Source organism: Schistocerca americana, chromosome 1 (genome assembly GCF_021461395.2).
Source record: "Schistocerca americana isolate TAMUIC-IGC-003095 chromosome 1, iqSchAmer2.1, whole genome shotgun sequence".
Lineage (NCBI taxonomy): Eukaryota > Metazoa > Arthropoda > Insecta > Orthoptera > Acrididae > Schistocerca > Schistocerca americana.
In genome coordinates this window covers 754739970-754757306 of record NC_060119.1, presented here as the reverse complement: position 1 = coordinate 754757306, position 17337 = coordinate 754739970, and the positions used below count along the sequence as shown (strand labels likewise).

At 38.5% G+C, this 17337-nt stretch overlaps 1 protein-coding gene across 4 annotated transcripts in view; it reads left to right on the top strand.

Annotated features, from left to right (window-relative positions):
- The window catches only part of LOC124611375 (ATP-binding cassette sub-family C member 5-like), a 515589-nt gene that overhangs the window by 370453 nt on the left and 127799 nt on the right, over positions 1-17337 (top strand). For all 4 annotated transcript variants that reach the window (XM_047140243.1, XM_047140240.1, XM_047140242.1 and 1 more), the window contains 3 exons: positions 3763-3950; positions 9865-10011; positions 10103-10232. In XM_047140243.1, the coding sequence (XP_046996199.1) occupies positions 3763-3950; positions 9865-10011; positions 10103-10232 (465 nt within the window). The remainder of the gene's footprint in view (positions 1-3762; positions 3951-9864; positions 10012-10102; positions 10233-17337) is intronic.

Sequence of the window (17337 nt, the reverse complement as noted above, 5' to 3'; positions counted from 1 at the left end):
GTGTATGCGTCTATGTATGTTGTCTACTTTTGACAAAGGCCTTGTTGGCCAAAAGCTAACTTTCTGACAGTCTTTTTGTTGTGCCTTTCTGTGACTCAGCATCTCTGCTATATTGTGAGCAGTAATTATCCTTTTCAATATATTGCTACATCCAATTCTGGATTTTCCAGTGTTTTAAGGGATATTTTATGTGTAATTGGCAACACTGATGCAACATGTCCATCGACTTTTACCAGTGCTCACAGTTTAGATGTCTCTGTGAACAAATTTTCATGCATATTGTTTGATAGGAGTGTGATTTGCATATTTTGTTGAACTGAAACAAAAATCTGGTGTAATAAAAATAAAAGAAACTGATTTTTTCACTCCGCTAACATGATTTGTATCAGTGTTTGGAGTTGTCTTCCAAGGCAGAATGCTCAGTGTAAGTTATCTGCCTTCTTCTGTGGGAAAATACATAACTTGCTTAACATTAGACTTCATGAATGATTCATGGGCTTTCTTCTTAGACATTCCTCCACTTTATTTGATTTGTTCAATCAGAGATTTTCCAGATACATTTTCCCTTTCCTCCACATACACACTGTACATGCTTTTCTCTGAACTGTGTATGTGGAAATTATCATTACAATAGAGCCTTTGATCTCTAAATCTTCGTTAAGTCCCATAGTGCTCAGAGCCATTTGAACCTCTAAATCTTCTTGGCCTCATCAGCCTATGCTGTGCCTGACACCCGCCTACACACCTGGACCATGCTCCACTTCACTTCTTGCACAATCATGCTCCTCTCTGTAGTCTCACACTTCAAACTCACATATGCCACATTCCCATCTTCTGAAGTTTCTGCCCCTCCCATCATTCCATTAACTCCCACTCCCTCCAACTTTCCGCCCTTCTCCTTGCCTCCTTTCTTTCATCACCTACACCACCCAATATAACCATCACCCCAGTTGAGCTACATGTCTGTGTAATATAGTCATCGGGGACAATGTGGCCATGCAGGTGTGTGTATATGTGTATTCTGTAGTTCTCTGGAGAAAGACTTCATCTAAAAGCTTAGCAACTGTTCCAGAATTGTTACCATGCATATCAGCCAGTCAAGCCATCAGTTATACAATGAGTTGTCAACTGTTGCTATGTTTATTTTGCTGATCTGTCTCTTTACAAATTTAATTTAGAAATGAAATGAAATGAATTTCTTTTGGAAGTAACAGTTATTGCTCTCATCAGTGTGGAATTATAACTTTGCCGTCCCTGTTTGTATACTCCATCATGGGATTTGTTGTTGACAATATAGACTCATTCAGAAGAAACTGCAACATTTGATCAGTGAACAGCAGACAGAAAAACGGTTTGTACTGACATAACACTTTGCTAAGATATGAATTCTTCAGCAGGTTTCATTGTCAATAGGCTTCCAGCAAAACTGAAAAAATTGAGTGATAAATCCCAAGTCTTCAAATCCAGGTTGAAAGGCTTCCTAGTGGCACATGCCTTCTATTCTGTACTGGAGTTCTTTGCAGAAGCTGAATACTTTTCACTGTAATGTATAATTTATTCATATACTTTGTGAATACTTTTTACTGTGTTTTATTCATTCTTTAGTTCCTTTTGTTTATAATAGTTTTAATCAGCATTCTGTAAAGTATGTAATGACTCAACCCATGACATAAAAAATTGTCACATAATGCCACAAAGTGCCTGCAGAATTTTGCAGAACAGTAGGAAGTGTTCCTTATTTAATATTGTTGTGTTCTGCCAAACACCAAGGAAAATTCGGTGAGTAAATAAATAAATAAACATTGAAAACTATGCCTGTTACCAAGTGCCTAAACAGTGGCTGTGAAAACAGTCATTGTATGATCACTTTTGCTGTATTCAACATTCTTCTTAAGTGTGAGAGATTGTCTTATATGCTTGTCATTCACATTATAATAATTACACTGAAATAAGAAATTTTAGATTCAAAATGTAAGCATGCAACACACATTTTGTGAATTAGGTGTGATTTCAGTATAATGACTTTTCTTTTCAACCTAAAGAGATGGTCGGTTTGCAAAAATTTGGGAGGACGACGGTTCAATCCCGCGTCCAGCCATCCTGATTTAGGTTTTCCGTTATTTCCCTAAATCACTCCAGGCAAATGCCGGGATGGTTCCTTTGAAAGGGCACGCCTGACTTCCTTCTCCATCCTTCCCTAATCCGATGAGACCGATGACCTCGCTGTTTGGTCTCTTCCCCCAAACCAACCAACCAACCGACAGGTTTGCAAAATGCTGTACCCACAGTCAACTATATCATGTTCAAAATTTTGTCCTGTCATTTCTTATTAAGATTATTTATGTATTCCTTCCATAAACAATATGAAAGCTGGATTTCCACTCCAACCGAAAATCAATTCCATCTCCCATATTGCAAAAATTAAGCGGATTGTGGAGAATGTGACATTTACTTCAAGCTACACAGCAATCTATTCTGAGGAAAAAATATATAGAGAGTCACTGTGAACCTCACACTTAGCCTTGTGGGACATGTATAAATTGTTGCAGGGGTAATCGTAGAATGGAGTATTCAAACTTATGGATACTTTGAGACAATCAACAGTTCCCACACAGAAACAAAAGTTACATGTAATACCATGTACATTTGAAACATACAGCACTGTTCCGGTCATGTGATATCAAGAGACCTTTCTTCAATATATTATTTTAGCGATTATGATCTTTGGTTAATGGAAAGTTTAGTCCTTGTAGTTAGGTGTTTATCTCACTTTGTAGCTAACATATATTTGATAGTTCTCTATTCTTTCCTTTTCCTCTTATAATATTGTGGCCTCCCATGACTCGAAGATTTTCATTGTTTTTCAGACATCATATTACTTTCTGGTCTCACAGATGCTGTCTGTTTCATTGTCGGTTTGTGTCTTAGTCATAATATTAAACTATACAATGATGATTGATTTTTTTCTTTGAATTCTTGGAAGAATGTATCTGTCATTGCATATATTGTTGTACCTATTTCCATATTCACATTGAGGCTAATACACTTTACACAATCAGCTGAAGCTTCCTTGTCCTTTCATTATAGCTGCTTCCCTGGAAATAAAAAAGTGTGTCTGACAACTGACTCTGTAGAACGGTTGTTCAGATCTTCTAGCTCAGGCTGCACTTTATAAATCTAGTTGCTGATTAACACAAACCTTTGTAATGTGACTATTGCTTCTATCGTTTGGTATTATCTATCATAGCATTGCTGCTCCACTTTTGACTTTCCTGCCAGAAGTCTTCAGTTACCAAAACATAAGATATTTGTTGAATAAATTAATAGTATCTGGAAATAATGCTGGGTCATTATATTATTATCAAATACATTACATTCAGTTAACTCCATAAAAGGTAATACATACAGTTTTCATAACTGTTGTTGCTGAGCTCCAAATGTTAAATACAAATGAATGTTGTTATGATAGGATAGAATGTACAATTAAGTGGTAGTTATTAAATTCTTTGTCCTTTCATTATAGCTGCTTCTCTGGAAATAAAAATGTGTGTCACATGACAACTGACTCTGTAGAAAAGGTTGTTCAGATCTTCTAGCTCAGGCTGCACTTTATAAATCTGGTTTCTGATTAACACAAACCTTTGTAATGTGACTATTGCTTCCATCATTTGGTATTATCTATCATAGTATTGCTGCTCCACTTTTGACTTTTTGCAGTTGTTTTGTTCCAGTACCATGTCATTGTATTATTCTTGGTTTCAGGACAAACAATCATGGAAAAGGAAGAAATTACAAAAGGAAATATTCGTTTTTATACTTACCAGTCATACATTTCTGCAGCAGGAGGCTATTTCATTACACTCATAGTTTCATTATGTTTTTTATTAAATGTGGGCAGCACAGCATTTAGCACATGGTGGCTTGCTTTGTGGATCAAGGAAGGAAGTGGGGTAAGTTATATTTTATTTAGATATTGTGAAAAGTACTGTAAATATTGAAGGAAAATGTCATGACTTTCTTTCCATTCTTGCCGTGGCACTTTTTCCCCCTTTCTTGAATCAACATATCCAGCTGTCTACACTTTTTTTCAGCTCTCTTCTTGATTTCTAAAGGAAATAACTTCTGAATACTGCCTACCTTTTCATTTGGTGTATTGGCCTCTAATTATTGAAAATTTTGATATCTGCAACTACCTCATGAGTGTTAATTTTAAGTCACCTGCACCCACCCCACCCCCCCTCTTTCCTGTACCACCCTCCATATGTATCTCTCTCTATTTATTTATTTCTCTTGCAATGTAGTTTTTGTAAACTACATAATTGCACTTGACACTATAAACGTTTATTTGTATTATTTGCTTTGATTTGATCATCATTTGAGCCTTATATCCATGACATTTACCTAATCATTTAGAATTCCTGTACATCAGTGCATGACATTGGTGGGTCTTTATTCGTGACAGACAATGGTAATGCCCTAGTCCACTGGGACAACAAAGAGCCATTCGTTATTACTTAATGGTGTCCACAGAGTTTCATTCAATATTATTACCTTCTGAATGCAGTTCTTCAGAATTTCTTGAACTGGTTGCAGCCTCTTAGTGTCATACCTCTCATGGTCATATGTGGACAAAAGTATAAGTACTTGCTTGCATATTGTAAGGCTCTTATATACTGTTTTACATTGTAACTGCTCACTACTTATCCTTACATACTGCTGTTCAATAGGCTTGGCTACCATAAACTTGGTCATTGCATGCTGAAACATAAGGATGTACTTATTTCCTTGGTTTGTGTGATTTAATGGAAGCACTACATCAGCATCACACATTTTGAAAACGTGTTCATGCGTCTTTATCATCTCTAAAATATATTCTTCTACATCCTTCTTCATATCATTTAATGCTCAGTACTTTTTTTATTCGCTGATAGATTCTTTCTATGCCATGTTGTCCTCCAGTGGGAGATACGTGAAACTGTTTTAATTTTGCAGCTTTTTCATGTTGATTTATTTCTTCTACCATGCTCACTTAAGATGTCTCACATTCCCAGATATACTCTTCTATATCTGTGACACAGCTTTCACAATTTTTAATATAATCTATTACTGTTTTCAGTTCAGCTGTCTCATTTTTCTGTGTCCTTGGTGATCCCGCCTGTCGCCTGCTTGCTTGTGTCAACAGCCCTGCTGCCTGTGCCTGCCTGTAAGTCCCTGACCCATGCTACAGCTTTCTCTTCTGCCTTGTCCAGACCTAGGCTACTGTTGCCTTCTGGTCATGCACCAACCACCCTGACCTTCCTTACTCACAGATGTGCATCAGCGAATTCATTTTGTTTCCCATTTTTGAACATCATCTGATGGTCTTATTCCTGCAACTTTGACATAAACTTCATCAATCAGGATGACACCTACCCAAATTGGTCAATACATATCAGTAACTTCCTGTCAAATATGTGCAGTCTTAAGTAATATACTGCCCAAAAGATGGTTAACATCTCCCTCCCAGTCATACTGTACCCTCTTTCTGCCTTATTCAGCATCCTCAAGGCATGTGGGAAAGATAATTTGCTTCTAGTTTTTCCCTGACTCAAAACTGCTCTTATATTTGTCTCACTAGTATCTATGTTAGTTATAAAGCCCTTGTCAAGGTCCAGATACTGCAACATTAGTGAGCTGATCAGCTCCTGTTCCTGATACTGAAAATCATTTTCCAGCTTGAATCCCAGGTGGAAGATATTTTCTTTTTTAATAACTCATGTAGCTAACTAAGTTGTTTATAAAATGCCTCTGTATCCCACAAGTCATAGATATCCCCTTAGTTGCTTTGTTGTTTTAGGCTGTGAATACTCCATTGTCACTTTGACTTTCTGTGGGTCTGGCGTCAAGCCCTCAGGTGATAAAATATGGGCAACTAGTATACTTGTTGTTGCAAAATTTTGCACTTGTCCACCTTTAACTTTAAATTGTGGAGTCTAAGTCTTTCAAATATTTCTGTCAGCTAAACATTGTGTTTCTATAAGGAGCAGCCAAATATCATCACATTATCCAAATAAACGAACAATTTGTCACCTTGTAAGCCTGTCAAAAGAGAGTTCATCAACTTCTGAAATGTACTTAGTGTTGTTTGAAGATACATGCACATTCATTTGTACTCTGAATGTCTGTACACCATATTGAAAACCACTTTTTCTTGGTTTGTTCTATATAATATGACCTAATAAAAACCATTCACTAAATCTAGGATCAAGAAGTATTTTGGCTTTCCTAGACCATCAGGAATTTTTTCTATCCTTGGTAATGAATTTAGGGAGATTTCATCAGTCCCCCATAGTCCACAACTATTCACCACTTTTGCTTTCTACTTGCAAGCGTTTTCTTTGGAATCATAATTAACAGAAAATTCCAATCACTTTTGCTTGGTACTGTGATGTCATCCTCTGAAACCTTTCCAGTTTCTTGCTGGAGCATCTCTTTTTGTGCTTACAGTATTCTGCATTGTTGCATAAGTATCACCCTGCCTTCTGCCTCTGTTAAGTTTAATTTCATGCACTATATAATCTGTATAAGATAATTTGTCTCTTGGTAAATTAAAAACATTGCTTTACATGCTATGTAGCTCAAATTGCTGCCTTCTCTGTGGTGTGCAAATGACTCACTCGGATATTCTCTTTTAGTATACTTACTCTCGTTTTCAACTGTGGCTTGTTTCTATTCACACAATTCATGCTGAATGATTACCACAACAATGCCTTCTCTGGGACTGCTTCTGGTACCAACAGTGGGCTTTCTACTGACACACTCTAATCTGTAGCGTTTAGCACACTTGTTAGCCATTCTCCTAATTCTACTATTGCTAATGCTTCAGAAGAAACAGGGCCTTGGTGATCCCCTGTTTCAGAATGATAGCCTCTTTGACTCTGTTCACCTCTATATGTATTCAGTACACCCATTCCTTTCAGGGTTTATTGTTAGTCTTGTTCAACTTTGCTTTACCCCTTTTGGTTCCCTCCAGTAATACCTGTTGCATGTCTCTGTCGTGTTTCAACCATTTGCTTTCTGTCCCTATTTGCTCTCGCTTTTATACATGTTTCTCGACTTGCACTCAAGCCTTTGTTGAAAGATCTGTACTGTGTCGAGCTTACTCTGTTACTCAGTCTTTGTTTCTCTATGTGAATTTTGCTCGGCATCTGAGCTTTTCTGAAATTGCCTTTTCTTTCCAGTACCTGCACAACTGTAGTAGCAAGTGTACAGAGCTCAATTTTCACCTGCCTGGATTTCAATCCATCCCCTGTGGATCGACAAGCTTCTGGTGATGTAATTGATTATGCTTCCATTTTCCTTGAAGAAGTCTCGGCTCACCACCATGTGAAATGAAAGATCCACATCTTCCCTAATTACATGGAAGCAGTGTGTCACTTTCATGCCAATTCTTGTCCATAATTTGAGTGTTACAGTTCCCTTTATCCTTGCAACCATACTAGTGATTCCCTGAACCAGATTTTTTCATCCAGATTATACCTTCCACTGTTTCCCAGAGTATTTCCCTGAATTAGGTTTATCTGCAGTGCAGTGCCCATGAGAAATGTCAAGCAGTTATTAGTGCCTTCCTGGCACTCCAATTCTATGAACTTGTTTCTGTTTTCATGGCTGACTCTTAATATCTTTCCAGGAAATGGCTTTCTTGCACTCTTACTTCATTTTCCTAGCTTTTACTTTTCCTATGAATGCTCTGTGCATGATAAACACTCTCTGGGCAATCTGTCGGCCACCACTGTTGCTAGATGCCCTCGCACTGTCGGTAACCTGTTCCCCCATCTATGTGTCATCTGCAGTCTCACATCACTGTCAGTTACTCCTGGCCACCTTCTGGGATATCCAAATCGACTCTGGGCGCGATCTGGCCACTATGCTTTGGCCCCCAGGCCCTATCTGGTGCTGCATTTGTCCTGGCCTCTTCCTCTTTCTTTTCCTGGTGCCATCCATTCCTTGGTGCTGGAAAGGGCCATCCTTCTCAAGAACAGTTGACAAACTCTCTTTTACTGTCCTAGTTCCTGGCTCTGCCACTGGCCTATGTATGGGTTGTTCATATAATGCAAAGTGATCCTTAAAGCCTTTCCATTGCTTTGTGTGTGCTAGGGCTGTGCAAGTTCAATTTTACAAAGAGGAGTGACTATTCTGATAACTCATAGCGCGACAACAACTTCACACTTATTCACGACCATCCAATCTCACACCTGGCTCCAGAAATTAAAACTTGTATGTCACATGGAACGAGTGGTCTAGACACTTAAAGTCATAGCAAGCTGAGGAAGGTCCATCCAGTTAGTGAACGCGGTGATGGCAAATGAATGTTTTGAAAGAATTATGGAAATTGGTCAGGAGATATATGAACAAAAGACAAGACTTGAATAACAACAATCTTTATCCTCATCTGAGCAGAAGATGAATGAATGACTTGATAAAATTGCACAATTCTTATCATGTTTCTCTGGAGGGAGGTATGTGACTAAATATGAATGTGAGCAGACCGAGAGCAAATACTAGACATGCAGTCTCTGAGTCTGTCCTACATAGAAGTCTTGCCTTATGTTGGACACCACTGCCTCCACCTTTATACTCTGCGGCAGGCCATGTAGCCACTTACACATTGGCACATCTAGCCACCACCCTACGAGGCCTTGTGTGTGACCATATGCATATGTGCTCACTGCCAATGAATTGCGGCACCTCATGGCATCTTCATGTGAGCTCCACATCAATATCTTACCACACCCAATGACACCCTACTGGTGGCATTTTGTTGTACTCTCTAGTAAACATATTTGTTCTGGCTCCTATTCTTTGCCTTTTTGGTATTGCATTTTCTAAATATGTTACACATAATTTTTAGTGGTCAGCAGTATATGTAACTTCCCCCTGCTCCTTTAAGCACAAACAAAAAAGAAAACACCATTGTTAAATTCATACCCTACAACCAGTACATATGTTATAATTAGCAAACAGTACTATTCACAATAGTGTTGTACAGTAGTATTCTGTAATATGTAACAATAAGATATTAGCTTTTGTTACTTGTGTTTTTGCATAAGTACAAAACACTGTTACATGTTTGATCCTTTACATTCTGCCTGCCCTGTGTGAATAGGTCCTGTGCAACATACGGGTTTCATACATCTGCTGCCAGCATCCTCTTTGAGAAGTGATAAGTTATTGTATGCATATTGTGTTCGTTACCACTTGCCTAGTGAAGCAACTGTGACCATGGTCCTAAGTACCACGTAAGCTTGCTTACTTTTCTTCGTGCTAGGATGAGATGTGTGATGAATGAGGGAGAGCAGAAGGGAGTGACTTTAGTGGTTTGCTGACTTCAGATCATTGGATGAAAAGAATAAGCTCATATGAGACATGATTGAGATGGAAATGTGCTGGCATTGTTGTTTAAAGCACCATCCAGTCATTCATCTCAGTGTGATCTAGAGGGACTTTAGGATGTGACAAGTGTAGATCTGTTTGGCCAAGGTGAGTACCTGGTCCCAAACAAGAAAAAGATCACCAGTTAAGGGTAATTAAATTGTGATTCAGTGGCTCTCAGAATTTCAGAAATATCTACTTCCAGGACCCTGTAAAGGACAATTTCAAACAAGACCGAGACAAATAAAGGAGCACAATATTGTAAGTAGAGGTTATATGTGACGTAGAAACTGTAGGCAGTGACCGTAAATATTAATTGGCCTGTTGTGAAATATTTTTAGAATCTAAAATATTACTAGTCCTTATTGTACTAGAGATGTGTGTTGTTCAAGGTATCACATTCACCCTTTTGGTAACAGCAGATCTCAGAATTTTCGTTTTTATCATTTCCAGAATGTGACAATAGATTTGGGAAATGTAACAGTCATCAGTCACAACTTAAATGATAATCCAAAGTACCACATGTATCAGCTTGTTTATGCAGTAACAATTGCAGTTATTTTGGGAACTAGCTTGCTGAGAGGGTTCATGTTTACAAAAGTAAGTACCACTGAGATTTCTAATCTAAGTACATGTTTACTTACAATACTTGTTGTCTACTGTTGTGCTCAAACTATTGCTAATATTTTAGGTGTCTTTGAGAGCATCAACAATACTGCACAACAAGTTGTTCAAGAAAGTGGTGGAGAGCCCACTGTATTTCTTTGAAACAACGCCTCTGGGAAGAATGCAAACTCTTTTCTCAAGAGACATAGATGAAGGTGAAAGCTATAATGTTTCTTAAATAATACAAAGTTAACAGACTATTGATAAATTGTTGAATGCAGAAACACATAAACATGACCAAATTATGCAATAAATTGCAGGGAACCATCCAAGTTGCAATACTAATTTTCTTTATTACTTCATGATTAGTTTTGAGTCCGAGCGCATTATCAAACCATCCATTAAGCTAAGCAGTAATATCCATTATGACTGCCACATTTGTATCCATTCCAGCTAAACACATCTTGCAAATTAATAAGGTCTGAACCGCCTAGTGAATGAAGTTGCCTGGTGAATGAAGTTGCCTGGTGAATGAAGTTCAAACCTGCACTAATTTACAAGATGAGTTTAACTGGATTGAATAGGCATGTGGTTGTCCTAATGGATGTTATTGCATACCTTAGTGGATGATTTGATAATAAGCTTAGGCTTGAAACTAGTCATGAAATAATTAAGAAAATTAATATTTGCAACTTGGATGAATCTCTTCAGTTTATTGCATAATGTAGTAAACCATAGTGCTGCTGACATCATGCCTTCCAGAATCCTGGAAATTAATTAACAGAAACATAAATGAGAAGAAATAGTCAGTAGTTTTAGATGTGAGTAAAGGCAGTGAATCAGAGCATATGTATTCAACCCCATGAATCAAGGAAAATAAAATGGTAAGTTCACATAAGAGACGATGAAATTGTTAGTGTAAGCCATCAGGAGATCCAGTATCCTATACAGCCATACACTGAAAAAAACTGTAGGAGGGTATTGCTAGTGGGACTAAGGGCTACAGAATAACTTGAGAAAGGCATAAAAAATGGAATGGATCACTCATGGAAAGGAAGATGCAGGAATTTGTCTATTTTGTTTTTAAATTGAAGATCATGTGCAAGGAAGCACCGGACCAGTAGCAATTCAAGGGGGTAACAGACTGAATAAAAAATGAAAGTACTGGCAACCTGCTTTGTAAAGGTAGTGTGTGTGTCCTCTGATTCAGAGTCAGTACTTTAATCCCTGTGAGTTTTATTCTTGACTAACAATCAGTGTTGTCACTCCTAACAGGATGCTCATTGTTTTTACCAAAGCAGTACCCTTGAAATCTACAGAATTTGTTAATATTGTTCTTTCCATCCCTTTATCACTACTTTTGAGAGAAGATTCATATTTCTGGTTGCCCCCTTCTCTTTGAGCCTCATTTCCACTGGATCATATTCACTCATCTTCCCTCATTACATTTAAAAATATTCAATAGTTCTGAGTAACTTACTATGGAACTAACCTTAGATGATACTCACCCAATTATTTTCTCCTGGACATATCTGGCCATTGTTATAATAAACAGTTTTGTTCAATGTCTGTCACTAACAAGTTTATCTAGAAACTTTGCCCACAAGAGGCATCATTGAAAATATTTTTTGCTTTTTTCAGACTTTATATACAGATTCAACAAATTCTTTTCTTGCTATGTCTATGTTATCATAAATTTCTCTCTTCAGATTTTAATTTTATTCAAATTTCATTAGGTATTTATGTAGTTCTTCTTTTATTAGTTTTATGTTTCTTTGTAATCGATTTTTTTTCCTTGAGACTCATAGGTATCAGTTCGAATTAGGAGCTTGTCCACATTATTTGTTCAGTTATATTTGATCTACACTTTCAGTTAGACAAGACAAAGGTTTATTGTTGTTTTTTAAATCCTTAGCATTATCTGTTTAGTTCATAAAACATTCACAAAATTTCTACATCAATTTTGACTGGTAATTTAAATACCTGTTTACTGATGTGTTAAACATACTCTAATTATTAAGTACTCATATAGTTGTAAAACAAAGCATAGGGCTATGGAGTGGAAAGTGCTGAATAAAATGCATTTGACTGTCAAGAGAGTAATATGTGAAGCCTGTGTAACTAGTGTAAATAATCTTACTGGAAGATTTCTCACAAAACTGAAAGGAATGTAAAGGCTCTCACAGACACCAAACTAGGAATACAGACACTCCTGGATGGCACCAGCAGCAAAATTCAGGGTGGGAAAGCAAAAGCAGAAGTGCTGAACTTTGTTTTCAAATGTCCCTTTACAAAGGAAGATATGCAAATAATACCACAGTTTAATTCTCACACTGCAGCAAGGATGAGTGATGTAGACATTTATGTTATCAGTGTTTAAAAGCAACTGAAATCACTAAAATTAAACAAATCTTCAGAGCTTGATAGAATTCCTGTCAAATGCTGTACTGAATTTTTAGTCGAGATATCTGCCACTTTACCCACAGTATACCCTACATCCATTGACATCCAGTATTGAAAGACATCACAGGCAACACCAATCTACAAGTATGGTAACAGAAGTAATCTACAAAACTAGGATCCATCTCATTGACATTCGTCTGTTGTAGAATCATAGAACATATTCTCAGCTCAAACGTAATGAATTGTCTTGAACGGAATGATCTCCTCTGAGCCCAACAACTAGGATTTAAAATATATATATCTATATATTAAATCCTAGTTGTTGGGCTCGGAGGATATATATATATATATATATATATATATATATATATATATATATATATATATATCTAAAAACAAAGATGATGTGACTTACCAAATGAAAGTGCTGGCAGGTCGACAGACACACAAACAAACACAAACATACACACAAAATTCAAGCTTTCGCAACAAACTGTTGCCTCATCAGGAAAGAGGGAAGGAGAGGGGAAGACGAAAGGAAGTGGGTTTTAAAGGAGAGGGTAAGGAGTCATTCCAATCCCGGGAGCGGAAAGACTTACCTTAGGGGGAAAAAAGGACAGGTATACACTCGCACACACGCACATATCCATCCACACATACAGACACAAGCAGACATATTTAAAGACCAAATATATATATATATATATATATATATATATATATATATATATATATATATATATATATATATATATATAAAAAACAAAGATGATGTGTCTTACCAAATGAAAGTGCTGGCAGGTCGACAGACACACAAACAAACACAAACATACACACAAAATTCAAGCTTTCGCAACAAACTGTTGCCTCATCAGGAAATAGGGAAGGAGAGGGAAAGACGAAGGGATGTGGGTTTTAAGGGAGAGGGTAAGGAGTCATTCCAATCCCGGGAGCGGAAAGACTTACCTTAGGGGGGAAAAAAGGAAAAAAGGACGGGTATACACTCGCGCACACACACACATATCCATCCACACATATACAGACACAAGCAGACGTATTTAAAGACAAAGAGTTTCGGCAGAGATGTCAGTCGAGGCAGAAATGCAGAGGCAAAGATGTTGTTGAATGACAGGTGAGGTACGAGTGGCGGCAACTTGAAATTAGCGGAGATTGAGGCCTGGTGGATAACGGGAAGAGAGGATATATTGAAGAGCAAGTTCCCATCTCCGGAGTTCGGATAGGTTGGTGTTGGTGGGAAGTATCCAGATAACCCGGACGGTGTAACACTGTGCCAAGATGTGCTGGCCATGCACCAAGGCATGTTTAGCCACAGGGTGATCCTCATTACCAACAAACACTGTCTGCCTGTGTCCATTCATGCGAATGGACAGTTTGTTGCTGGTCATTCCCACATAGAATGCGTCACAGTGTAGGCAGGTCAGTTGGTAGATCACGTGGGTGCTTTCACACGTGGCTCTGCCTTTGATCGTGTACACCTTCCGGGTTACAGGACTGGAGTAGGTGGTGGTGGGAGGGTGCATGGGACAGGTTTTACACCGGGGGTGGTTACAAGGGTAGGAGCCAGAGGGTAGGGAAGGTGGTTTGGGGATTTCATAGGGATGAACTAAGAGGTTACGAAGGTTCGGTGGACGGTGGAAAGACACTCTTGGTGGAGTGGGGAGGATTTCATGAAGGATGGATCTCATTTCAGGGCAGGATTTGAGGAAGTCGTATCCCTGCTGGAGAGCCACATTCAGAATCTGATCCAGTCCCGGAAAGTATCCTGTCACAAGTGGGGCACTTTTGTGGTTCTTCTGTGGGAGGTTCTGGGTTTGAGAGGATGAGGAAGTGGCTCTAGTTATTTGCTTCTGTACCAGGTCGGGAGGGTAGTTGCGGGACGTGAAAGCTGTTGTCAGGTTGTTGATGTAATGCTTCAGGGATTCCGGACTGGAGCAGATTCGTTTGCCACGAAGACCTAGGCTGTAGGGAAGGGACCGTTTGATGTGGAATGGGTGGCAGCTGTCGTAATGGAGGTACTGTTGCTTGTTGGTGGGTTTGATGTGGACGGACGTGTGAGTCCACCGAACCTTCGTAACCTCTTAGTTCATCCCTATGAAATCCCCAAACCACCTTCCCTACCCTCTGGCTCCTACCCTTGTAACCGCCCCCAGTGTAAAACCTGTCCCATGCACCCTCCCACCACCACCTACTCCAGTCCTGTAACCCGGAAGGTGTACACGATCAAAGGCAGAGCCACGTGTGAAAGCACCCACGTGATCTACCAACTGACCTGCCTACACTGTGATGCATTCTATGTGGGAATGACCAGCAAAACTGTCCATTCGCATGAATGGACACAGGCAGACAGTGTTTGTTGGTAATGATGATCACCCTGTGGCTAAACATGCCTTGGTGCACGGCCAGCACATCTTGGCACAGTGTTACACCGTCCTGGTTATCTGGATACTTCCCACCAACACCAACCTATCCGAACTCCGGAGATGGGAACTTGCTCTTCAATATATCCTCTCTTCCCGTTACCCACCAGGCCTCAATCTCCGCTAATTTCAAGTTGCCGCCACTCACACCTCACCTGTCATTCAACATCATCTTTGCCTCTGCACTTCCCCCTCGACTGACATCTCTGCCCAAACTCTTTGTCTTTAAATATGTCTGCTTGTGTCTGTATATGTGTGGATGGATATGTGTGTGTGTGCGAGTGTATACCCATCCTTTTCCCCCTAAGGTAAGTCTTTCCGCTCCCAGGATTGGAATGACTCCTTACCCTCTCCCTTAAAACCCACTTCCTTTCGTCTTTCCCTCTCCTTCCCTCTTTCCTGATGAGGCAACAGTTTGTTGCGAAAGCTTGAATTTTGTGTGTATGAAAAGCAACTCACGCTCTTCTCATATGACATCCTGAAAGTCATGGATCAAGATAATCAGATGGATTCAGTATTTTTTGAAAGCATTTGTCTTCATACCACACCACATTTATTTACAAAAGTACGTTGATTTCAGGCATAAAACAAAATAAGTGACTGGACCGATGATTTTTTGATAGGGAGACCACAGCATGTTCTCCTGGCTTAAGTGTATGATGTATGTTTTTATAACCTGGCAGACAAGATTAAAATTAACCTCATATGATGCAGTTAACTACAATGATGTATTCTCTGGAAAACAAAAAAAAATTCTGCACAAGTATCCCATCAGATTTTCATAATATTGCAAATGTTATAAGTAGCAGCAAGAGAAATTACATTAAAAAAATGTAGAAATGCTCAAGCTTTTGGAGCCAGTGGCTCCTTCTTCTGGCAGAAGGGGTCAAAGGAAAGCAATAGAGATAAAGGAAAAAGATTGGTGATGTTTAGTAAATGGGAAGAGTTATGGAAAATCTACCCAGAAACATAGCTCAGGGGAAATTTATTGGACAATATGAGAAGAATAGACAGATTGCTTGTACATGCACCAGACAAGAATTGAAAACCAGAGAACTTAAAGGTAGAAGATAGGGTAATAAGCAAGATTACTCAAAAAACATGATGTAAGAGTCGTAAGAGTGAAAAACTAAGTGCCTTACACGTGGTAGCCAGATGAGGAGAGGAGAGAGAGGAATAGAATAAAAATATCTATCGGAGAAGGTCTTGGAAGGCCCAACAGTACTGACTGACCTCCGTGTCATCCTCACTTCTAAGGCGTCATTGGATGCGGGTATGGAGGGCCATGGGGTCAACGCACTTCTCTCCCGGACGATCTCAATTTCCATGATCTGGAGCTGCCTCATCTCAGTCAGGTAGCTTCTCAGTTGGCCTCACAAGGACCAAGTGCACCCCACTTGCCAACAGCACATGGCAGACCTGGGCAGTTACCCATCCAATTGTTATCTGTGTCTAGTGGTGCATAAATTAAGTGATCTAATGGAAACCAGTGTACCATTTGTGGCAAGGCCATTGGTAGGAAAAAAATAAGCAGGTCAGAAAACAAACGATAAAATAATAAACAATAAAAGGGCATGAAGAATAGGAATATTTACTGAAAAGAAAGCCTGAGACCATAGAAATTAATGTAACTTTAGGCCAGGTGGGCAGCAAGATCAAAGCACATTGTGATGTGACTCCCCTATGATTTATTGATAGCCTTTGGTAGCTCTTTGTTGAATACACACCTTCTGGTTGCCAGCAGTAGTCAATTTATGTCAATTTTTGAAATGATTTACACAACACACCATCAATTAAAATGATATATCTTCATATTCCTTGACACTCATAGTCACTCAATGATCAGATTGGTTACAATGTCTCACATTGAATAATAATCACAGGTAACCTCGTCTACTCTGTTATGAACTATTTTGACAGTGGCAATATTTTATAGTGTCCATTCAGAAGCAAATACTGACTTTATCAACATATATATAAGACAGTAACCACACAATGTTGATAAAGTGAATCACTCCCAAAGACTCAAAAAACTTTACAGAGACATTCACACTGTTTTATAGATATTATCATACTGGTGACAAACTGCTGGCTCTTGATATAGGTATTCACTCTTTGATTACTGGTTGCTGATTCCATGACTAATGTATCTATTCTAGATATTTATGTAAGTGCATAGAAATAATTATTAAACTTTGTTGTTACATTTTAGTTTTAATAAAAGCAATGTGTAAATTAGTTACAATGACATTATAAAGGAACAAGTAGTAATTTGATTTATCTAGATGTTGAGTTACTGCAGGTTTAACAAAGTTAGCTGGACTATTTATTTAACACCACATACACTTCTGCTGGGATTTACCTATCTTCACGCAATATCCCTATCTTCATGCAATACTCTTAGGTTCATAATTTTCTCAGTTTTCTTAATTTTTTAATTAAACATTATTCTGTTAACCAAACATGTTTAACAGTTCAA